Here is a 25,795-nt window from a genome sequence, read left to right on the forward strand (position 1 = left end):
AAAAGTGAAGGAGGTAAAGGGCAGAAAGAAAAAGTTCTTTCACATGTGTGTTTACACGCTGACGCACTTTTGGTGTCGAGAAAAAAACAAAAAACATACAACTTGTAATTAAAGGAGCCACAGAGACGCAGCATTAACAGCTATCAAATCAGAAACAACAGTGTGGAGTGTGTAACTGTGAGTGCTGACTCAACAGGAAACAATCATTAGGCTAACACAGGAAGGCGCAGGAAGACTATGACCATAAAGGGGGGAAAAAAAATTGTGTGACTGACTCAGCGTTCGGGGTATAATCCATGTCACACCCTCTAATATCAGATAGCCAGACAAACATTACAAAATGCTGCTCAGATATAGAAAGACAGACAGACACACACACACCTCATAGCTTTACCTGCTCATTAAAATCTTAAGCGTGCGATGATGCATGCTATGGTCCAGAGTGAGATGGTGCAGTGAGTAATGCCGTTAACTACAAGTTGAGATCAGTGTTTTTTTTCCTATAGCTGTTAACATTCTGATCAACTGTACCTGTGAAAACTACGCTACAGACAACATCATAATAACAGCTTTTTCTTTTGTTCATTATTTTTTAATCTGAGTTACTTTTTGTCAACGTAGAAAAAAAAAAAAAAAAACTGGGTGCTTCAATTCCAACCACACATGCTGATCAAAATTGCAACAGTTAAAATGAATTTTATATGCAGCTCACAAGCAAAACAGTTTTTAGGACCAAATTTGAACTTGAATACAAAGTCCACTTCAGTTAAGAGTTATAAAACAATAGTTATGACTCTGTATTCCAGTGGATAGACTCAGAAAAACTACCTTTCTTTAACCCTTTCATGTTTATGCCATGTCCTGTTCTTCAACGTCATGCTGCTCTGTTGTATGTTAATTGCCCCTTGGGGATAAATAAAGTCTTTCTGATTCTGATGAATTATTATTATTATTATTATTAAGTATTTTTATTCATCTTTAGGCATGAAAAAACAGATTTTTGAACATGATTTTTTAAACATGCACTTTTCAAATAGTTTTTTTACAAGTCCACTTAGGTGGACAACATCACCTTTGGAGTGGGTGGCAGGGTATGGAGTGACACATCAGTCTCCAATGTAGTGGTTTATGTGCAAGTATACCATCAACACTGACACAAATACAAGAAAACAGGCCTTGAATAACTGTCCACTGTTGTGACCACTATGCGTGAAAGGGGTAAAGTACCTAGCGTAAAACTATATTTAAATACAGTTACAGTAAATGTTCTCTTGCCCCCAGACCCCACAGTGACACAGCACACACTGCTCATGCTGATCCAGCAGCTTTTAAAACCACTGACAGCTCAGCTGAAAGCCTCATCGAGCAGCAGACCATGTTATCAACGATGTGGAGGGATATACAAACACCTTTTTGACACAGTGTTCGGCCTGAATGCTCTGTCATAGCCTTATTTGTTACTACTTGTCATTCATAAAAAGGTGCCGGTCTCTGTCTGTTCACCCTGAACTAAAAACAGAGAGAGGGGCAGTGAAAACAGGGCTGGCTGGATGACCTGGAAATGAACTGTTTGTCTTCATGTGTGAGTCACCACACTTGCTTTAAGGTGGCAGCAGGAAACACACACACAAACGCCTACACGTAAGTCAGTGTTACACTCACCCTGCCAGTAGAAGCTGCCAGGTCCTCCCACCACCACCCTTTTGTCATTCTGAAGACATAAAAAAGGAGAGGGGAAAGGAAAATCCAGATTTTGTCTTGCACTCCTTACTCAGTATCATAGTAAAAAAACACATTCTTTTCCAAAGGGTTAACAGTTCAACTTACTGAACTAGTGATTCAGTACAGATGCTCCCCTGACTGGGATCATATCCTCGCCCCAAATCTTTCATTTCTACCATTATTAATTTTGCATTATGTTGTAACAAATAGAGAGGCAGTGAATTCTAGCTGAATGTGACACTGCTGTACTAAACTAAAAACCTCAAATTGATTCAAGGTTGATGAAAGGACAATCTGCTGCAACTGAAGACTTATTGCATTTTTATCTCCTGATTCAAAATCGCTTAACTGTGCAGTGTATACAACATTCCACAGCCTGCACTGTTTTCTCCAACTCTCATTTGGTCGTGCCTTTATCTATAGGAATGTCATCCCACAGACACTGAAGTATTAAGATGCTATGAGAATCTCCAAAGCATACATCTTAAGTACTACAGTGATCCTATAACTTAAACTCGTTTTTGAATTCATTAACTTGTCTTACATGAAAAATGCTGTGAGAAATTTCTTTTATGAGCAAATGCTGTTATGCAGAACCATTTATGGAAGCGCCAGCAGTGTGAGGCTTGACTTGTTTAAAATCACCGTCCAGCAGCAAGTTGTTGAGTTTTGTTGATTAAACAAATATTAATCAGCAAAACTCAATATTTAATTTCCTGGATGTGGCTCTGAACTGCAAAACTACAGGGTGGGCCATTTATACGGATACACCGTAATAACATGGGAATGGTTGGTGATATTAAAGTCTTGTTTGTGGCACATTAGTATATGTGAGGGGGCAAACTCCTCAAGATGGGTGGTGACCATGGTGGCCATTTAGAAGTCGGCCATCTTGGATACAACTTTTGTTTTTTCAATAGGAAGAGGGCCATGTGACACATCTTTAATATCACCAACCATCCCCATGTTATTACGGTGTATCCATATAAATGGCCCACCCTGTATATCCCAGACAGATTTCTCTCTCTCTTCATGCTGCTTCCTGTCTATATAAACAAGGTGCACTAGGTAAACTAAGATACACTCATTTAAAACTACATTTTCTTCCACCTGTTTACTGTCCACAAAAACAAACTAAAGGGATGATAAAAATTAAAAAAAATAACAATCTCACACACTAATCTAAACATTACTATTGGATTAGGTACTCATTTGTTCATTTGTACTGACACCTAACTTCCAAGAGCAGCAGCACTGCAGACAGCCTCACTAACTCCTGACGTAGTTGACAATGAGCGCTATGAGGCAATTTACAAAACAGGTTATTTGGGGACAGCGTGTGTGAATCCTACCTTAAGGAAATCGACACTGAAGCCAGCCTGGCAGAAGCCCTGCCCTTCTGGTGAGTTTTTATCTGGAGAAGAAATAAAATAGCAGAATTTATTATAAAGCACCAAATAGAAGGATATGATGATATATGATGACAAGATTTTCAGAAAGCGTGACCTCTTATCCTGACCTTGAAGACGAGGTCACTGAGATTCAAACTCATTCAAGACTTTTTAGTAGACGTGCCTATGGTCTGAATTCCTACGTCGCCTCATGCTGGAGTTATCGCACTGACAAACTTGGGTGTCCATGCCACCCAGCTGTAAAGTGGGGTAAAAACTAACAAACTAACTGCTTAAATATCTATTAAATACAAAAAACTAAAAAAGTCATTTTTTGAGGTTATTTAATATTTTATTATGAGTCTCATACTCTGCTGCTGTCTCCTTCCTCATTTCCACCTCATCCTTTTCCTCCTTACTGAAGATCTTACTTCAGTCTGAACTGAACATAGGTCAGAGCCCTAACATGAAAATGTGCATGAACATGCTCATTTATTCCTGACATAGTTGAAACTATACAGCAAATTAAAAATGCGACCCTCCAGTCTCTGGATATCTGAGAATGAGCCAGCTAAACAATAACAGCTGGTTATAGGCTAATGTTGGGCTGGAGTGTGCTAAAAATCACACTTTACTTCTGACGTGAAGTTTGATTACATTCTCACATTGTATGAGAGTTTATTCAAAAGTACCCAAGTTCAATAACACTTCCAGCAGCAAAAACCACCAGCACGCGCTGACAGAAAAATTCCTCAAAAACTCACCTCAGTATCGCTGTCACTGAACAGAAGTGAGCTTCACTGACACGTTGTCTTGTATCATACTGACAGCTGTGGTAAACAGCAGACTGACAGCCTGCGCTTATCACAGATGAACGGCGAGCAGAGTTTTCGAGGTAACTCCACGGTAAAAATGTAAAATATCGCACAATATGTCTCACTTATTATCTTATTCCTAATGTATTGCTAAGTGTCAATATTACTCAAATATGTTAAAATATAGAATGCACATGTAGTATTGAAACCTGTCCAGCTGCGGGTTGTTATGAAAAACGGACTAAATGTTTTCTGAAATATGTTTGTCCTACAGTGGCCACTGTAGCTGAGATCATGCACTTGAACTGGGAGGGGTAAGAACAGAATTCCACTGCAGATACTAGGACAGGAAGCAACAAACATACCTGTTCTGCAGGGCGAGTATTCAACCACCTGGTTTCCTTTCTTCAGGTAACAAGTTCCCACAGGCTCACGCTCAGAGACACCTAAGGTTGACCACTGGTAAAGGGGAGCACACGCCTACAGAGCATACACACATAGACAAAACAAATCCAGCGACATATTAGTTCAGTGTAAAAATGGTTGGTGTCCATTGTTGGTAAAACTGTGCTTCATCCTCTAAGTCATTAACTGTGAGGACTCTTGCAAGGTGGTGTAGTGTATCCTTTCAGCCTTTCTGTTTCAGTTGTGGTGGAGAACCCACCACTGGCACAAACTGATGCAAAACCTTAAGACATATCCGACCGCAATGAAACAAGAACAGTGGACGAAAACAAAATGAGACGCTGTGTTATTTTCTTAGCTTATATGCACTGTACTGTCCTTCACCTTTCCACAAAGGTTTGGATCAAAGGTTTCAGGATTTTTAGAACAACTCTGAGGCTCCTACACTGGAGAAGGCACACTTTATTTACCCAAAACAATGGTTCTAAATGGGCAGCTCCTGTGGTCAAATCACATATGTGAAAGTGTGGACTGACCATGGAAATAATTCATTTAATCATCTGCATACTACAACCAGGAATTGTAGGATTTTGAAAATGCTAGATCAGTACATTGAACAATCCAAAAGTTCAGAGGTCTTCACTTCAGCAGGAAGAAAAAAACGGCAGTGAGACAAAACATTCTGGGTACTCTGGACAGAAAGTCCATGAGGCAAGGCATGAAGTTAGTGCTGTTCCTCAGACATTTTACGTGCCGTGTTTCTTACCAGAATGTGTTCTCCATCAGATCGCACTGACGCTCCAAACCATTGTTTGGATTTAAACTCCATCTTAGCCCCATCACGCGTCCTTTCGTCTGCAAAAAGAAAAAGATCATTGTTAAACAATTTAAATTAGAGAACAACGATGGTAAAAAAAAGAAACGGCCACAAAATAAAGCAGCAGAAAAATATCTTTAAACACACAAATACAAATTTTGGACTAATACTCAAGATGTCCGTTTTCCCCTTTTAAAATCTGCAGCAGCACAAAACTGTCCAGGTTTTTCAAATGAACAATAACTACATGAAATAAATGGTCGACTGTCGGGACTCCATCTTAATCAGGGAAGATTCCTGATTGGTAAATTATAATGTGACATGGGACAGTCTTTGTTAAAAGTTTAGTGCAGCAGTTTTCCAACGGGAAAGCTCTGACCTATGTTTAATAACGTTTGGGCAGCATATGGTTTTTTTTTCCTGCCAACACGCACCATTCAAACATGGATAAACTTAGAATTCTGATAGACTTATGACACATACACAGCTGTGGCTATAAATGACTGCAGTGCTGTGAAAATCTCCAGTGTCCTAAAAGAAGGACAGACAGGATGAGTATTTCAGGAAGAAAAACAGGAGACAATCAGACAGATCGCAGCATGACTACAACTGCAAACATACACCATTAATTACCATCTTAAGCACAGTTTTTCCTAATAAGCACTGAATGATGAACACCACACTGAAATTTAATGGTCCTTCTGTTTTTGTTTTTTTATTTAATTCAAGACTGGCGTAGCCACCCTCTCCATTACACATAAGCACATCCCACGTGCTATGACGCATGTTTTAAAAGGCTACAAAATTTCCCCAGTCTCCCTATGAAGGTCATCTTTTCATGGACCTGTGGACCGCTGTATGATTCCCATTATGACCACTCACATTCTGCATCAGACATTTCATTACAGACCTCACACTTTAGCAAACACACAAGTGTTTTTGTTTCAAAATGACCAACCGAGCTACAGAGAATCACCAATGCTGATGAGAAGTGGGTCTCACTATGACTGAGAGACCAAACAGCACTTCTGCTCTTGAGTCCAGATATCCTGACCTTCTTTCGCACAGTACTGCATATGGACAGTTGCTGTTTATTTATACAAGCAACAGGATTTGAACTACAACATCTGGAATTATGTAATGCCATGTAATAGAAAGTATACGTCATTTTTCCTTACAGTGGCATTTGCACACTGATGACAGTCTTATACACCACTGACAGTATGTGCCATCGCAGCATTTCATGCCTTTTTCGACTGCTCTTTAACAAAGTTCTTGAAAATCTCAAAATTATCTGACTATATCTTCACAGAATAACCAATTTTTAATAAATTATTGAAAAACATTCAACAAAACAACCCAATGGAGGTGCTTCAAACATCTTAAATTGTGTATTTTGTGCCCACTTTTTACTTTTTCATTTAATGACATTCTTGTGTGTGTACATACTGTAGCCATACATACTTTGTACAGCACTTGGGTCACTAAAAGCTCTGTTTTAAATGTGAATTATGAAAAAATGTTACTTACAGTGATAATTACGGTGGCCCCTAGAGACAAAGCACGTACAAACTCCAAAACACATGCAAATTCCAAAACACATGCAAACTCCAAAACACTTGCAAACTAAAGAACACATGCAAACTCCAAAACACTTGCAAACTAAAGAACACATGCAAACTCCAAAACACGTACAAACTCCAAAACACTTGCAAAATCCAAAACACTTGCAAAACCCAAAACACGTACAAACTCCAAAACACTTGCAAAACCCAAAACACGTACAAACTCCAAAACACTTGCAAAACCCAAAACACTTGCAAACTAAAAAACACATGCAAATTCCAAAACACGTACAAAATCCAAAACACTTGCAAACTAAAAAACACATGAAAATTCCAAAACACGTACAAACTCCAAAGCACGTACAAACTCCAAAGCACGTACAAACTCCAAAACACTTGCAAAATCCAAAACACGTACAAATTCCAAAACACTTGCAAACTCAAAAACACATGCAAATTCCAAAACACAACGGAAGTGCTCCAGGACGCTAGGGGCAGTGTTGAGCTCGATTTGCAAAATAAACGGCAAGTTTGTCTGTATGGGACGGTCTAGTCTCCGTCGCGCTTCCCAGGTTGCCTAGCAACCGTGATACTAACCGCTGGAAACGTGTCATACAACTTGGTTTGACAGAAATGAGGGAGAACATATTTTGTTCATTTGTTTGTTTGTTTCTACATGAGCTTTGTGTGATTTGATAAGTATCTGAGGCTGAGACCACAGGACAGTAAAACATGATTTTTGGGCTTCATTTCTGTACTGAACAGTCATTTCAAGATTAATTAGTAAATAAGAATTAGCTGATGTTGTTCATGAGACTAAAGTCATATCACTTTGGTAATGTAAATATAATATGGCCAATATTCTAGTTATTATATTAATCATTATTAGCTATTACAGCAGTGAACATGAACTCTGTGTCAAATACTGAGCTTCAGTACAGATTCAAGTTGCAGTTATTTATATGTCTTATCACCTTAAATCTTCACTCAAAGACAAGTATCTTTGACAGTGCATATATAGGTGTATCATATATAAGAGATAAATGTTGTTCCTTCAGTATGTTGGCATTACTAAATTTGGCTCATTGCTTACATATATTTATTAAAAGAAAATGTACAAGCTGTGATAACTGTTTCTGATAAAATGAAGAGTAGACTGATATATGAAATATTCCTTTATTGGGTGAGAAAATCAGACCATGTCATAACTGCTTTAAGTCATACAGAATAGATATCAGAGCCTTAAACAGGCTGGCTTCTGCTAAATGGGTCAAACTGGGCAGAAAGTCTACAAACACATAACATCCTTACAGAATATGATGTAACACTATAGATCAACTTACCTCAGAATATATAAAGCATATAAACAATTACAGCAATATGATGCAACAAACACAGCAGTGCTACTAATCCAAAATACTCAAAGCTTCATAGAACTGAAACAAACATTTATTTTTAGCTCCATTCTGCTGCTGATACATACTTTAGGTTTCTGAATATTACACTTGTTGCTGCCTTTCATAGTGCGTAACTTGAAGGCCCTGAGTACTTTCTCCCACACTGAAAACACTGGAATGATAAAATTATTTGAACATTACCTAGTAAGACTGATTCAGGACAGACAATTAGTTATTTTAAACTTTTCTAGCAGTCCTTCACAAACAGGGAACAGTCTGTCTATTCTCTCCATCTGTCAGCTGCTGCTGGCTCTTCCTCCTCCTCTTCCTCACACGCTGTTGAGTTTGTCCTGGTGGATCATCAGGGGTGCAAAGCCTCACAGATGATGTGCAGCAGTGGGTCCCTCAGTCTGTCCTCACTCTGGACACTTGCAGTTGTCACACATGGAAATCAAATGTGTGATAAGCTGCAGGATTCAAACACAAGTGTGACTTATAAACACATGTTCATATTTTTATTACACAATCAGAGAGAAAGAAACAGAGAGAGAGTGCAGGACAGACAGACAGGTGACAGTCTCAGGTGTATACACTGCTACAAAACAGCACAAAAGAAGGAGGATTTAGTGTTTGTGTTATTACGAAACAAGAGGAGTTCCCAGATGGTACAGTGGACACACATGTGTGACTCCTGTGATTAAAGCATCTTTCTTTCAGCTTAACGAGTGAACCGTCAGCTCGTTCAAACACACGTTAAAGTCCGTTTGGCTCGACACCACCGAACAGAGGCAGCAATATAACATAGCTAACATTAACAGTGCAGTGAATCTTCCTTGTGCTGTGATATTCAGGACTGCAAACCGAGCAGCATCACTGACTTTCAGCTTGTTGTGTTTGTGGATATATGACTGACTTTAATTATCCACAAAATCATCACAATCTCTGTAAGATTAAGGTCGACTATATATATATTTTTAAAGTAAAGGCTTTAAAACCAAGTTAATTCTGAAAGTACAGACATGACTAATGTCACATAACTTTCCCGACATGTGGCCAACAATAATGGTTTAATGTTCTTCATTAAAAAAATATTTGCGCATAAATAAGTGACATAATATTCAGTACTTACTTCTGAAAGTTTACACTTCCTCCGCTCCGCTTCCACCGTTTTTTTTCGGCAAAATTATCCACACCACCACCGCACTATGAAGTCTGGGATATGTTGGGCCATGAAGGCTACACCGACCCATCCTTAAAATTCAGGGAAATTATGGACGCATTTGAGGGCCGCATTTCGAGCAGCCTTTGAATTGGGAAAGCCTTCTTTATACCAGCTAGAGAGAGAACGCTCATCATTTACTGTGACGTAATCGGCCTTAAAATGCGGCCTTTAAGGCTGCAAACCCCAAATCCGGTCATTGGTACTTCCTGGCTTGTGTAGTTACTAGGTAACAAAAGCTCAACACTGCCCCTAGCGTCCTGGAGCACTTCCGTTGTGTTTTGTACGTGTTTTGGATTTTGCAAGTGTTTTGGAATTTGTACGTGTTTTGGAATTTGCATGTGTTTTTTAGTTTGCAAGTGTTTTGGATTTTGCAAGTGTTTTGGAATTTGTACGTGTTTTGGATTTTGCAAGTGTTTTGGAATTTGTACGTGTTTTGGATTTTGCAAGTGTTTTGGATTTTGTACGTGTTTTGGAATTTGCAAGTGTTTTGGAATTTGTACGTGTTTTGGATTTTGCAAGTGTTTTGGAATTTGTACGTGTTTTGGATTTTGCAAGTGTTTTGGAATTTGTACGTGTTTTGGATTTTGCAAGTGTTTTGGAATTTGTACGTGTTTTGGATTTTGCAAGTGTTTTGGAATTTGTACGTGTTTTGGATTTTGCAAGTGTTTTGGAATTTGTACGTGTTTTGGATTTTGCAAGTGTTTTGGAATTTGTACGTGTTTTGGATTTTGCAAGTGTTTTGGAATTTGTACGTGTTTTGGATTTTGCAAGTGTTTTGGAATTTGTACGTGTTTTGGATTTTGCAAGTGTTTTGGAATTTGTACGTGTTTTGGATTTTGCAAGTGTTTTGGAATTTGTACGTGTTTTGGATTTTGCAAGTGTTTTGGAATTTGTACGTGTTTTGGAATTTTCATGTGTTTTTTAGTTTGCAAGTGTTTTGGATTTTGCAAGTGTTTTGGAATTTGTACGTGTTTTGGAATTTGCATGTGTTTTTTAGTTTGCAAGTGTTTTGGATTTTGCAAGTGTTTTGGAATTTGTACGTGTTTTGGATTTTGCAAGTGTTTTGGAATTTGTACGTGTTTTGGATTTTGCAAGTGTTTTGGAATTTGTACGTGTTTTGGATTTTGCAAGTGTTTTGGAATTTGTACGTGTTTTGGATTTTGCAAGTGTTTTGGAATTTGTACGTGTTTTGGATTTTGCAAGTGTTTTGGAATTTGTACGTGTTTTGGATTTTGCAAGTGTTTTGGAATTTGTACGTGTTTTGGAATTTGCAAGTGTTTTGGAATTTGTACGTGTTTTGGAATTTTCATGTGTTTTTTAGTTTGCAAGTGTTTTGGATTTTGCAAGTGTTTTGGAATTTGTACGTGTTTTGGAATTTGCATGTGTTTTTTAGTTTGCAAGTGTTTTGGATTTTGCAAGTGTTTTGGAGTCTGTACGTGTTTTGGAGTTTGCATGTGTTTTTTAGTTTGCAAGTGTTTTGGATTTTGCAAGTGTTTTGGAGTTTGTACGTGTTTTGGAGTTTGCATGTGTTTTTTAGTTTGCAAGTGTTTTGGAGTTTGCATGTGTTTTGGAGTTTGCAAGTGTTTTGGAGTTTGCAAGTGTTTTGGAGTTTGCAAGTGTTTTGGAGTTTGTACGTGCTTTGTCTCTAGGGGCCACCGTAGATAATAGCTTTGTACATATACAATGTAAATAGCAGTTACTCTGAGGACTATAACACACAAATCCACATGCCTGTGATTCCACAGGTTTCACTGACTGATACTGTGTGTATAATAGTGATGGGTCGTTCGCGAACGAAATGGCTCTTACGGTGTGTTCACACCGAACGCGATGGACGCGAATAGAGCGTCAGGTTTACATGTAAAGTCAATGGAAAGGCGCGATGACGCGCGATTGCGGGTCCCGCGAAAATTCGGAAGCAGATTTGCGTCGCGAAAACGCCAAAACGCGTGAAACGCGCGTCAGTGTAGCGCGTCTGGCGCGTTTGACGCGCGAATAAAACCACGCGCGTGAGTTTTTGTGTTGCACTTTGTGCATACGCGCGTTTCGCGTCTACCGCTCGAGTTGGAAAAATCTGAACTCCAGCGTCAAATCGCGCCGCAACAACCAATCAGGAGCCTGGTGACATGGCTGTTACCTAGGTCAAAGGGGCAGATCCAGCCAAAGCCTTTCATACTTCAATGGAGGGGAAGGCTAATCAATGCGGTAGCAAACAACTCGGAGCTGTACAACACCAGCTGCTTTCAGTACCGAGACAGGAATAAAAAGGACCGAGCTTGGAGGAAGATATGTGAAGAGATCGGGCAACCTGGTAAGTTCATTCATTTCTCTTTTGAAAGTTTTCACTGACCCGGGGAAGCCGCACAAAAGCTAGCAAGCCACCGCTATTTTCCCACTGACGTACAAATACCGTTCTGCTTTTATGCATGTTATCATTTAGGAATATATTTTATTGTTTATTAATAAACAGCACACAGTGGTCCCGCTGTTCATCCGTCACTGCTTTGCTTTTTCGCTGATTTTTTATTGCACAGTACAGCATTGCATTCTGCAGCCTGATTGACAAATCTCCTGCGCTTGCCAAATTTATCACGTTTGGTTTTGATAACCATCGCGTCCAATAGAAAAAACAGCACAAAAACACCCATAACTATGAGCCTCATTCGGAAATAGACACCTGCACCGTGAGGGAAAAAGGCGCACGAAAGTGGCGGGCAGATGAAGACAAACCGCGGCATAATAATACTTTTACGTTTTGCAATCTACAAAGGTTTGCACTTTGAGAATCAATTGTGAGAACTGTGACCAGGGGCTAGTTATTCTGAGAACCCCTGCAATAAATGAGGGACCACTGTCTACTCTACGATTATTATATCCAACCTGTTAACATTTAATACTGTATTGATAGAACCAACTGATTCTGCAGCAGAGCATCCCCAGTCCCTGAGCTCCTGCTGCTGCACCCACAGATATGTACAGCAAGCACTGATACCTTTTTAGTCGGTGGGATTCCCTTGTGATCACCTTTACTAAATATCTACAACCAATCTGATTATATCCTGTTATTGTTTTGTTTTTTTTCAATGTTGAAATTAAAATCTAGTAGCAGCCTTCTCATTTCTTTGTGTTTTGTGCTGTTTTACAGGCCCACAGAGGAGGACGGCTCCGAGGCAGATGAGGGATGGGTCCCAGGACGGTCCATCGGCGGTGGAGCTGGCCATCCTGGAGTCCCTGAAGAGGCCACACCAGTCTCCAATGGAGCATTTCCTCCTCAGCCTTGTTCCTGCTCTGGAGAGCAGCTGGTCCTTTTTATTCCTGTCTCTCTGTAAATTCTTATATTTTATATATTTATGTTTAATGTTTTTCTGTTTGAGACTTTTAATATTATTTTAAATAAATGTTTATAATGACTGATGTCTCAGTTCTACTACACAGCAAATGTTGGCACACGACTTGACACATGTAGACTTTATTTCATATTATACTAATGACAAAATATACTGATACAGTGGGATGCAGAAGTTTGGGCAACCTTGTTAATAGACATTATTTTCCTGTATAAATCGTTGGTTGTTACAATAAAAAATGTCAGTTAAATATCATACAGGAGACACACACAGTGATATTTGAGAAGTGAAAAGAAGTTTACTGGATTTACAGAAAGTGTGCAATAATTGTTTAAACAAAATCAAGCAGGTGCATCAATTTGGGCACCACAAAAAAGAAATGAAATGAATATTTAGTGTATATCAATGTGTGTGTCTCCTATATGATATATGGGGTGCCTTTGTCTGGATGTGCTTCCCATCCAGAGCTGCACAGCACAGAGGAAAGTTCCAGCGCTCCTGGAATCCCTCTGTGATGGAGCGCCAGTCTCCAGGTGAAGGCACAGCCATGAAGTCGTCCACTAGACAGTCCCAGATGGACGTCGCTGCCTGGGGGGTGATCTGGCTCACCGTGGACACACCGACTCTGAAACTGAACGCGATGGTCCTGAAGGAGTCCCCGGTGACAAGGAACCTGGACAAAATTGTTCAAAATTAGTATTATGTGTGCTGCAGTTACAAAATACATTATTCAAATTCCAAAATACTTTTGTGATGTCAGATTTAAATCACAAAACATGAATCTTACATAAAACCTTTTGTAATTATAAGGATAATTACAAAATGTATATTAGATAATATCTAAAACAGTTGTGTTTTGTTTTAACTTTAACATATCATAATTTGATTGGTAGCAACTTTCACAACTACAGTGAGCCAATCACTCATAATTCCTAAACATGTCAATCAGGTAGGAATGAAGTGAGACATTAATAGAAATAAAGAGTTGTGTGTTGACATGTAGCCCTTTCCTTGCTTAAATCATTAATATTTTTGAAAAATTAATCTGTGATAAGACAGCTTATCAAGATAGAACCATGTAACTAGAGATGAACCAAACTGTTCACAGTTTTATCTAACTCTGTTTTAATAAAGGCTGTGACCCCTGCTATAGAGTCTGACAGCTGCAGGGATTATATACAAATATTCAACTATCCCAGAATTAAACCAGGTCTAAATAAAAAGGAGTGAGTATCACTACAAAGGTTAACTCAGTGGTCCTAATGCTACAGTTTGATATCAGCAAACACCGAGCGCATACATTGATGTGACACCACAGCCATGCTATCATTCAAACACTGATAACAGCATAAATCGAATTAAATCGGGACTTGATGAGACCTTCTGAGTATCACTAGAAATATTATAAAGAGTCGTCTCTGTACCACAGTTTGCTTTCAGTAAACACCGACAGCATTCACTGTTAGCATAGCACATCCATGTTAGCAGTGTATAACTGGATGGATTAGCATATTAGCACAGATATCAATAAAGGACTACCGTATTAAATAGTTTTACTAACCTCAGGCAGACGGACAGGCGCTCTGCAGGTGGGATTGAGCGTCTGTAGTTGGTGTCTAGGCGGGCAATGCTGGGACCGACGAGGGAAAGCAGGTCCTCAAACTGGCCGACGGTGATAGCGCTGGAATCGGCCGTCATCCAGGCGCAGCTCCTGGAGCAAGTGGTGAAACTCACCAAACTGCTCATGCCTCTGGAGGACCTGATGGACCCAGGTACGGCGAGGACGTCTTTTACGCTGCTGCTCTGCTCTCCACAGTACATAGAGAAGGGAGACTCTCTCTTCAAGCGCTAGCTCGATAGCTGCCATCTTGCAAAACCAGGTCTGGCACAACTCCCTCCCACATTCCTCCCACATTTCCGGTTCACGCGCGTCAAAATATCATATTTTGACGCGCGATGGATTTTTCTTGGACACGCGTTGAGACGCGAATGTACACGCGTCAAATTAGGGGCGTTTGGGGCGTTTTATTCGCGTCCATCGCGTTCGGTGTGAACACACCGTTAGAGCCGGCTCTTTGCCGTGAACGACGCGAGCCGGCTCCTTATCGCGAGCCGTCACGTGGGGTTTTTTTTTTTTTTTTTTTTTTTTCTTTCTCTCAGCCTCTCTCTCGCACTTTTTTTCCGCTTCACTCTGCACGCGAGCCTTGTGCTTTACGCTGGGCAGAGGGGGGAGGGGCGGTAGTTACACTCAGTAGCACAGGAACAGAGCCAGAGAGAGAGAGAAAGAGAGGCAGGGACAACAACATTAGAAAGGTATAGTAATCATCCACAACTATTTTCAGTTGCAGATGATAAAGGATTGAGAAAGTTTATTCATGCAGGTCCATATGACAGAGAATATGCATGTTCTTTTAGTTTTCATATTATAATTTATATTTAATTGTGTTGTGGTTTGCAGTGTTTTGTGTTCTTTTCACTTTAAATTTGTGAAAGGAAAAAGCTGAAAATTTAAATAGTTAAAACTTGAAATGTGAATAGTTGATTTTTGTATTATATGATTTATTTATTACATTTTATGTGGAGTGAATAAATAAAAGTATATTTACGGTGGCCCCTAGAGACAAAGCACATACAAACTTCAAATCACGTACGAACTCTGAAGCATGTACAAACTCCAAAACACGTAAAAACTCCAAAACACGTAAAAACACGTACAAACTCCGAAGCACATAAAAACTCAGAAGCATATAAAAACTCAAAACACGTACAAAAGACAACAGAAGTGCTCCAGGATGCTGGGCGCAGTGTTGAGCCTTTGTTATCTTGTGGCTACACAAGCCAGCAAGTACCAACGACCGGATTTGGTGTGTGGTAATAACAGGTAAATGAACTTTTTTTTAAATTATTTGAATATATATATGAGTGCCTGTGTATAAATACACAAACAATACACACATGCTTTCAATTGTGTAATTTAAGTGATCTAGTAGCTCTGCTTTGGAAGTTCAGTTCATGCTAGAAATGTGTTTTGGAGTTTGTACGTGTTTTGTCTCTAGGGGCCACCGCATATATTTATATATAAACATATATAAATAAAACCACTTGTTTTTATGTTAGTAATTCCTTTTGTGCATAATTTTATATTATTGTTAATAATAAATTAATTAAAGCAACAAAACAACCTGAAGAGCCGGTTCGGAGCCGAAAGAGCCGGCTCTTTTTAGTGAGCCGAACCGAAAGAGCCGGATCTCTAAAAAGAGCCGGAAATCCCATCACTAGTGTATAATAGGAATGCTGTCAGGAGACAACAGCTGGCATTTGACTGCTCCCAGCTGGAGTGAAAAAACAAACAACAAAACAACAAAAACATAATAACAGACTGAGCTCCGAATTAGTGAAACAAAAGGACCACTCCCATAGAAATCAGATAAATATTTACAAGCAATAAGCAGATAAATATTTAAGCCTGGGCAGATATTACACACGGACAGTTTGGGATTTTCCCACCAGGATGGGAAACTCCAGCCTCGGCAGTTCCAGCTAAATTCAAATTCTTTGACTCTCAGAACTGTTTGGTTGATAAAAGAGTGCTCTAGTGGACACGAGGGATGAAGTACAAAAGGATTAGTTTCCCAGTTTGGCAATAACTTGCATCAGTCTTACCTAATCTGTAATTATGGTGGTGAATCAAGGAGCCATGATGCCAACTGTTTCCTGCCAGCTAGTTACCATCTGAAAAGGAACAAACTCAGACACTGTTTGTTGTTTGCTAACCAAAAAATTTGTTATTATCGACATTCACGTGGTGAGAACAAACCTCCACCAAGGCAGCTCACTTACTCGCTCTCAGCTCACTTTTAGGGGAAGTTTTGTATTTTCTACACATTTTTTTTCTTTGTTCTTTTTAAAAAGTTTTGTGCTTCGTACTTTTAAAAAGTTTGTAGTGCAGTAAAAACAACTGCAAAGTTTATCCTGTTGAAACACATTGTACTGTACCTGGGATCATTTTCAGTACATTTTCTTTTTATTTACATGGATAAAGTGTGAGCAGCATTCATTTCATTGTTCAGTAAATAGTTTAGATTATAACCAGTTACTGTACATAACATCATATGTTGTAATAAAATGAATCAATTATACACATAAAGCATCCTATGATGACATGTTCCTGTCATTCTGAAAACCTATTGTCATTTTTAGTAGCTCTATCGAGCATTACTAATAGCATTACTATGACCTCTGACCTAATTTTATGTGCTGCACATAAAAGCAAATATATAAAAACTGTTATATATTTGCTGTACACAATATTCTTGAAGACAGTATAAAACAACCCAAAAAAAGAAAAAAACCAGAGTCAGGACAGATTAATGCTGAGTCTGGGTCACTGTGAGACAGACACACACAATCACACACACACAGTCAAATTCCAGTTAATTCTGTTCTCTGGTCCAGTAAAGCTTTTGGCCAGTAATTACTCAGGTCATCAACAAAGGCCTCTATTGTGGGGAAAAGCACACACATGGGCGCACACACACTCACACGTGTGTGCACACACAGCATTATAACTAGGCCACTGACTAACTACATTACGACCAAAAGAGAAGAGTGTCACCGAACATGTTTGGTTTCTGTCCGAGCCTGCAGGCTCTCAGTGCTGACCGTGTCCTGTTCTAAGGCAGATGGGAAGGAATTTGCTGATCAATTAGACTGTAACATCAGGAGATGAAGTTGAACAAGTTGAAAAGTAAACATCCTGCACTAGGCGCCTGCTTTACAAGACTTACTGAGGCTATGTAAGACAAATTTACCTTTTATGGACATAAGAGGCCTGGAACAGCAGGCTGCATGAAGCCAACTGTTCAGCAGGTATTCCAGTGCTGTAGAGCTACAGGCCAAAATCAGTTGATTAAAGACAGATATACGTACAGTACATAGCACTGAATACTTCTGCCAAAAAGCCAAATTATAATAAGGCTGAAGGTATTTAAGTCTGCAGGTTTCCAACTAAATCCTGCACTATTCTATATTAGTTTTATGAATGCAAAATAAAAGCAGCAAAAGCAATTCTGTTGATCAACACAAAATGTAATCCTTGGCATTTGTGGCTTTTAAAAGAAATTTAGAGAGCTAAATTGTAGGTTCTAACTTTGAATGTCTAACATTATTTTACTGGAAAATGAAAGCAGTTTCATTAACTGTGGCAGTGAAGATTTCAGTTTTTATTCATGTGCCACTCAAAGTGTGTCAAACATCAGTGTCAGATTTTTCAAAGGAGGAGGGAGAATATTCGCTGTTGGTTTAAATGGTGAAAGCAACATGAACTCTGCTTTAACACGATACTGCATGTATTCTTTGTCTGCAAAGAGCTTGTGCACGGGCAATATTGACGCCATGCTGGAGGGGGCGGGACGTCACTGTTTTGGAGTGTTGTGTGGTTTGTTTGTTTTTTAACTTCCTATTTTCATGGCTCAGGTCTCCCACAGAATACCAACCAAGCTCAACTACACAGCCTCGCTCAAAGAAACACATACTGCCCTGTCTCCGGCTATTTATACTTCCTTCATTCCGCTTTGTCTTCCATGTCCTCTTTTAATGGAACTGGCAGAAAGTGTGGTTCCAGTTTAGGGTAAAATATGTTAGGTATGTATACTGGAGATTTCTTGGCAAATGTAAGCATAGAAAAACAAATTAATTTCCTTAGTTACCAAATGCAAATCTCCCATCCCACCAATTTAATTCACTATTGCTATGTCAATCTTAACGACTATGTCAAAAAAAACCCCAAAAGTAGCTGGTTGGTTACCCCAACACCACAGCAGAAAAAGAGATAACTGAAAGAGTGCCAGATAAAAATGTAGAAAAGACAACGGAAATATGACGTTTCTGTTTTTTCATGTGATGTTTTTGCACATCTTTAGTGGAGCTAGAGCTTCAGTGGAACTTGAGGTCACATGCTTCATATACGTCATCATTTCTTTCCACTGCACTTTGTCACACTTTGCTTTTATAGATTAAGAGGGGTGGTTTTTTTAGACTTTAAAAGACTTGTACATTTCAGCTTAGGTATATCTTAAACTCAAATTAAGAATGTGCATAAAAACATAGCTTAAAACACAAAGCACCCAAAAAGAAGTTTATTCATCGCTTTGGTCAGTCAGTGCTTTGCCATCATTATTAGAGCATGTGTCAGTGTCAGCATATACTATTATATATATTGTACATATATTTATTAGTTTCAGATTTAGCCATTCGTATATTTTGCCTGTTTATGTTATTGTATTTTGCACAACTCTGTTGCTTGTGAAGCTCGCACACAAGAATTTCATTCACATGTGCTGTACCAATGTACCTGCACATGTGATGTGACAATAAAAGTGATTTGATTTGGTTGCTACATGAACTCAATTGCCCCAAGCATACTGTTCAGCTAACATCAACACCTGGCTTGTCTTTGCTCTCCTGTGCCTGCCATTTTTCTCCCTTGGATCTTTAGGTGTGTTTTTGTATTTCACTCCAGTGTGTAGAAGACATTAAACCTACACTCTAAAAGATGACAGTCACTCATTTAACACCTACTCTTAAAAAATGAAAGCTAGCAGGAAAAGTTAATCATATAGCCACAGTTACCCAGCCCCGTTATGAAAACTATAAATCATGTCTGTCAATGCGTGCAGTCACCAGTGATTTGGAAACACTGTGACTGCACTGTTTCACCAGAGGATAAGTTCTGTTTTGAAAGACTTATAGACATCTTTCAAATCTTTATATGACACAATACTGTTGACACTCAAAGAGACCTTGGTAACACCAGCGATAAACCAGCTACACACCCAGTTTACATTTAAAGCAATTTAAACCACTAGTGTTGTGCTGGGTGTCGCAGCATTCAGAGGTGTGATTCTTCCTGCTTTAAAGTCAGTGGTGAACACACCACAGCTTGTCCTTCTTAAGTTGTCAAAAGTAACAAGACATCTGAATGTAATACTTTTAACAACAACACACTTATAGGTTCTTACAGCCAACTGACCACCTCCCAGTCTGAATCATTAAGGAGGACATCCAGACAGAACAGCAGGCAGAAGTCAAATGATTAAATTAAATGAAATGTGTCAGGCAGTAAGAAGGTGTGTTCACATCTGAGCACATCATCTCCCAAGAAGAAGCTTGGAGATGGTACAACTTTTGCAAAACATCAGGCACCAACATGGCTGGAGGGAAAAACAAAACAAAAACGGATACGATTTCTTATAAAACTTTTCTTTGTTTACCTTTCAAATGTCACATAGGCTTTAAGCCTAGAGAGGAGACTTTAAAAGAGAACATTTAAAGCTCTGGATCACATTTGGGGTAGTCAGAAAAGTCTGTGAAACACAGATTTACTCATTTATAGATCCAAAATGCCACATATTCTCTGAAAGTGAGTAACTTTGGCTTCCCCTGGTAAAAACAACAGACATGACCAAAAACATTTCCTTGACAACTTCTGCTGTTCTTCATAATCATTTCATTCACATATAAAGGAAATAATCACCATTTGCACCTAAGAAAAGGACATTTTATTGTGTGAAGCTTCCAGGATTCCTGGAACGTGTGGGTGCTGCTGCCTCACAGAAAAAAAATGACTGAAATTCTACAAAGACAATAAAGGGATTAATACCCACATCACAGAACATTACCAAATTCTAACTGTTTATCACTGTGTAAATATTTACAGTGAAGACAGTGCTCTGCTCATCTGGCCTTTCACAATCAAAGAGAAACAGTAAATTACTAAATTATGATCAATGCTGGAGAGAGATGATTGCAACATGGATAAACAGAAGGAGGCAGCAGTTTGTCAGTCACTCACAGTACATGGACGAGTCCACACACATTCTGCTTCAACGCACATTCCTGAATGCGTCTTAGCATGAAAACAACAGAAACAGGCTGAGCTGAACCCTCAGTATTCAATCAGTAATATGCTTACTGAAAACTGTTCATGATATCTATCATGGTCTGGAATTAAAATGTAAATTCTAAGTGGTTTTCATTAAAGGAGGGAGAGATACTGAAGGTTAAACCCACCCTAAGGTGATGGGGAAGAGGTTTTAACCAAACTAAGGGGTCTTCTGGTACCTTTGTTGTCAAACACCAGCTGCTGACAGGCGCTGGATCCGCCCCAGGGGCAGCTGTACACTGCTCCTCTCTCCACAATGCTGTCCGCAGACAAGTTAGCTCGAGGAGCTCCAATCAGAACGTCTGACCTGAGGAGAGGAGAGGACGTTATTCCGTAACACAAACAGCCACCAACTCATACAGAAAAAGCCACAAATGCTCTCATGTAGTAATTAAGCTGACCAAGAGAGGCTAAACTGTGTCTCATTCAGCTTAGGAAACAAAGCTTAATCTTTCAGTCATCTGTTACCACCTCAGTCTAAAAATCTGTGCATACATGAGTCAGCTGGTGTTTCAAAGTATGGGAGCTTTACTGCCATAGTAATTTCTGTGAATGAACTCGATATGAGGAAAGTCTGTGAGTAAGAACTCATCAAATACTTGCATATGGATATGCAATGTGCATATTAGCTATACGAATATGTATATTTCTTGATAGATAAATAGACAGGGTTAATATATTGGTTAATTCTGGCTATTTGTTGATATACCCACAATGATATTTATAACAGCCAATAAATACAGTTTGTTTGTTTTTGTTTTTAATTCAATTCAATATCGCTCAGGTTCTGAGGCGCAGTGATGAGGTGGTGGGATTTTCCCCATCTTCTCATAGTCAGGGCGTCATCACTGTCCAACTTTGTGGTGTAAGTAATACCAACAACAGCACATTTCAGGCAGGTTTTTATATTTAGCACTGAGATTGATATTGTTAGCATAAGGATATGCATTAATGCATAAAAAGGCCAAGAGTTCAGCCGTGTGTTCAATTTACTGAAGAACAGTGAACTAATAAACACACTTTATCTAGCACCAAAGCAAGGACTTTCTGGGGATCTAACCATCTCACAGAACTTTAAACTCTGGTTCATCCAGTTAAATCTTAAGTAGAGGAGTTCCTCAAAAGACTCATACTCCCCAGGAAGTCTGTGGTGAAAGCAGAACTTTAGTCTCTAATACGGTTCAAACTAAATTTAAAAAGAAAAGAAAGAAAACACTGGATGCTGCTTTTATCTTCAACCTGCTCATTTCTTCCAGTGTTGATGTCTCTACTCTGCATAAATCACACAGGACTACAAATCTACACCCAGAGTACCACAAGATGATATTATCGGTACTACTGACCAAGACTGGTACAATGACCTTCATATGTAGTATTGGTGTCCCTTTATTAAAGAGGTCTACACAGTGCTGCAACAGTGAGTGTTTGTCCAAAAGTATCATTGCCTGGAACATGCCCTACTGACTAGTTCTTAATATAATAAACATATGAAACACAGATCATCTCCCGTCTGTAGATGCTGCAGTAACATGACAAATTTCCTCAGCAATACAAAACATAATTTGGCTGCTTGTAGCGATGCTGCAAGAGACAGCCAACAGTTTTCATGTGAACAGTTGGTCTTTGTTCAAAGCATTAAGGTTTCCCTGCAGTGCGAAACAGGATTTGTTTATAAAGAGCCATTCAGTGGACATTTTTCCTTTTCAACTGTTTTCACTACCTAATGTATTGACCACTTATAAAACGAATGAATACTTTTAATTCGTTAAGCACTGCCGTGCTAAAAGGCTGCTGGTTCAGTGAGACCGAGGTGGTTGTACTGATTGATGTGGTTGCTTTAAAAGCTGACAGGAACCACAGTCAGTAGAATAAAAGTAAAACAACAACAGGAAAACAGCTACAAATCAAGTGATCTCTCAATACGTGTAATTACTGCAGGCCACACATTGTTACGCTGGGGGTTTTTTTTTTAGCTTCCAGCCACTACTGCTGCCTCAAACTAGCTAATAAAAATTGAATGATAGCCTGAACTTAGCGTAGCTTATTGTTTGTAACACCTTTTTTATTTAACACAATATATAGCTCTAAATGTGAGACAGTGCCCATAGATGCATTACAAGGCCTGTTTACAGCCTGGTGTAAAAACTGTTTTTGGCCTCCGTGGAGAGTGTCCACCTTCATAACAATTCTAGTATGAGGGAATTTGTATTTATTTTCATAACTCATCCATCTGAATGCTGACAACATGTTTAGCTGTAGCTGATTGGTACCCGCTGGGTTTCAGCTTCACTAACTGGAGTCACCATGTTTAAACAACTGTTGACGACATGGGTGTGGTACGGAGCATCTAAGAGGTTTGTGATTCAGTTTTGGTGAGTGAAATTGTAGTGTCTGTCTGTTATTTAGCACTAGTTAGTAGGCATCTGTAACTGTGCATTCAACCCATATGGTTTATAGATGACGTTTCCTAGCGACAACTTATCATTCCACCCTATCATCTAACCACAGTCACTTCTGGGTTCAGTAAACCAAAATGCTTGATATGCATTAGGCCCTGTGAGGAAAAAAAGATGTATAGTTCCTTTTTAATAACTAGAACCAAACGAGTCTCCACAGTGACCGTGTTCTGTATAAGGAAATATTTACATTATTAAGCCATGGTCAGCCAGCTTCAGTCCTGATATCATATTATACAAATCCCCTCTGACCATGGCAATAACTGTAATATGAGCAGTGAATTTCAGTGCTGATCTAATTAGTGTTACTAAAAGGATTCAATGTTTTTCAGGCTACTGTAGATGAAAGTCTCTAACTGTCTGTCCGCTCTGTCAGTCTATTGTCACATGAGACTGCAACATTCCTCTGATATTTTTTCAAATATGGAGAAATGGCAGGCAATCGATGTTTCTCTACACAGCATAGTGGTTTTAGATACTAAGTTAAAACACAAAGTTACAGAATCTGAGTATGTTCCTGTACCAAGGTCAACAGGGCTCTGCTCTGAGGGAGTTATCTGCAATAAAGTGACATTTTCCTGGGTACCTACTGATATATGTTTAGTTGAACAAGGAATGAAATCCACAAGAATTGATTTAACACACACACAAAAAATGAACAACTGGGGTATGGGTTATAGGATGATGTTTTAAAGATGTCTGGGGAAAAAACCTGTTTTCTTAATATACATAAAAAGTAGCACGGTGCAAGTTTGTTAATGTGCATCTACAAAACTGCTGCAGAAACTCTGTGCAGGGAGAGAGGATGACAGGCAGCTTTTTGCTATCATTTCATGCAGACACTCTAAAGATACAGCAAGAAACAAGACCAGGAAGCATCAAGGCAGATGATAAGACTGTTATTAGGATATCTCACACACTCCAGGGAATTTTTTTTTTTAAACGTTTTTCAGGAAATTTTATGACACTTGACAATATGGGAAACACAATTTAAATGCACCTCAGGTTAAACCTCCTCTATGACTGAGGGCATCGGCACTATTTTGGGACTGCACTTAGTCTGTTAATGATGTAAATTAACTAAACAAAAAGAGTCTGAAAACAACTAGATCAGTAGTGTTCTTTTGAGAGAACTACTTTCACTTCAGTAAAACTGGATAACCATGGATATCCACTGCTTCAGTAGACGAGAGTTTAGAGCAACAAGCCTTCATGGCCTCTGGGCACTGTTCCTGTTTGTCTGTGTTTTAAATAAAGTTACAGCTGGTGTAGCTGTGAACAGAGAAAACCTTTTCTTGAAAGTTATGCCCTTACAATTTGGTTAATAAAGAACTGAAGTAAAAGTTAAAAGTTAATGGACTGCTGTTAATGGACTGTCTTCTAATTTGTTGTCATAGTAATATGTTTTTAAGATTTAACAACTCAGAACTTGTCACTAAAAAAGAAAAGGGTCCAAGTGTAAAACTTTAGTAAAGTACTTTAACAGAAGCATATATAATGTAAAGTAAAGCAAACCAAAGGTTACATTGAACAGGCGCTTCTCCATCACCATCATTACCATAACCATCTACTCTGCTACAAATCTTACTGTAGGTTGTTTGAAGGCTTAAAGAAGTCCACCGAAAAGCCGAAGTAGCTCCCCTCGGGTCCGGAATATACGTAGGGATTATCCACATCCAGGTTGAAAGAGCTGGAGCGATGGAAGTGTAAACACACCAGGACCAGCAGAGCAGCTGTCCGTGTCCCTGCCATGGCTGCTGCTGGAGACCTCCGCGGCTTCACCGAAACAAACACAGACGCCCAAGATGTTGTCTGTCCCTTATCAAGTTACTCAGTTAGCTAGAGGTGTTGTGGCCTGTATGCACCCACGGTGCAACTTTAAAATGCCTAAAATCTCAGCCCTGCTAACAAGCGTCCCCCCCCGCAACCGTACGGAGAACAAGTCGTCATGTAATTGTTAAATAAAACACATTCCCAGCTTGTACCGGAGCTAACCAGCGTCACACACAGCGCAGGGCGGGGGGAGAGTCAGTCTTTCACCGGCGATTCGTTAGTTTGTCTAACCGATGAAAGCGGCGTAATCTCGGAACAAGCTCGGGGAGAGGCCGCGACACTGTGTATGCGTATGGTGTGGGTAAGTGTGTCAAGCATAGGCTCGCTCCAACTAGCTAAAGTCAAGTTAAACATCCAAACACAGCAAACAACTTCCGTCGAATTCCCTTCAAAACAAAAGCATGATTTTCGGCTGTACCGGGAGTTGGGAATTTAAATCAAATGTACAATTTCAAATGTAGGAAGGGATTCAGGACAGTTGAGCTTATTTCAAGATAGCTAGATATATAAATAAATATAAATAATAGATAGTTAAAGTTATTTTCAATCATTGCCATGGTATCATTGGTAGTTACTGTTGTTGTGATGATAATTCATAAATGCTCAGACATTCCATCAAGTCCATATACACCCAGGTTCTCTTCCTGCCAAAAATAAGCTGGCCACTAAGCACTGCCGTTTCCAAATAAAAAACTCCCATTAATAGAGAGAAAATACATATAAGAGAAATAAACTGGATCCAGACCATCAGGAGACACATACAAAAAAAGTCCTAGAAATGTTTGTGCCACTACAATTCATTACAGTTGTGAGAAACACTATGTATGATGCTCTGCTGAAAAAGCAGTAAAATTCCATCAAAAACCACTTACTGCACTTACTG

The 25,795-nt window shown here is 39.2% G+C and overlaps 2 protein-coding genes across 2 annotated transcripts in view; both read right to left on the reverse strand.

The window, feature by feature from the left end:
* Positions 1-25,245, reverse strand: part of itgav (integrin, alpha V) — a 47,267-nt gene extending 22,022 nt beyond the window's left edge. The window contains exons 1-6 of the mRNA XM_085384327.1: positions 24,668-25,245; positions 20,803-20,930; positions 5,100-5,188; positions 4,294-4,408; positions 3,075-3,136; positions 1,663-1,711 (exon numbers count right to left, since the gene is read on the reverse strand). Coding sequence (XP_085240453.1) covers positions 1,663-1,711; positions 3,075-3,136; positions 4,294-4,408; positions 5,100-5,188; positions 20,803-20,930; positions 24,668-24,831 — 607 coding nt within the window. The 5' untranslated portion in view covers positions 24,832-25,245. The remainder of the gene's footprint in view (positions 1-1,662; positions 1,712-3,074; positions 3,137-4,293; positions 4,409-5,099; positions 5,189-20,802; positions 20,931-24,667) is intronic.
* On the reverse strand, positions 12,883-14,556 carry LOC146650638 (uncharacterized). The gene is made up of 2 exons (XM_085384329.1): positions 14,243-14,556; positions 12,883-13,354 (listed from the first exon to the last, which is right to left on the reverse strand). The coding sequence occupies exons 1-2, from the start codon at positions 14,500-14,502 to the stop codon at positions 13,084-13,086; spliced, it is 531 nt and encodes a 176-aa protein (XP_085240455.1). The 5' UTR covers positions 14,503-14,556; the 3' UTR covers positions 12,883-13,083.
* Positions 25,246-25,795: the final 550 nt, after the last annotated feature.

Source organism: Rhamphochromis longiceps, linkage group LG16 (assembly GCF_057381845.1).
Source record: "Rhamphochromis longiceps isolate RC_006_pf linkage group LG16, R_longiceps_female_GT1.1, whole genome shotgun sequence".
Taxonomy (NCBI): Eukaryota; Metazoa; Chordata; class Actinopteri; order Cichliformes; family Cichlidae; genus Rhamphochromis; species Rhamphochromis longiceps.

Coding starts and splice junctions, on each gene's coding strand:
- LOC146650638 (XM_085384329.1), bottom strand. CDS start 14,502: ATGTACTGTGGAGAGCAGAGCAGCAGCGTAAAAGACGTCCTCGCCGTA. Junction 13,355..14,242: donor CGCCTGTCCGTCTGCCTGAG/GTTAGTAAAACT, acceptor AATTTTGTCCAG/GTTCCTTGTCACCGGGGACT.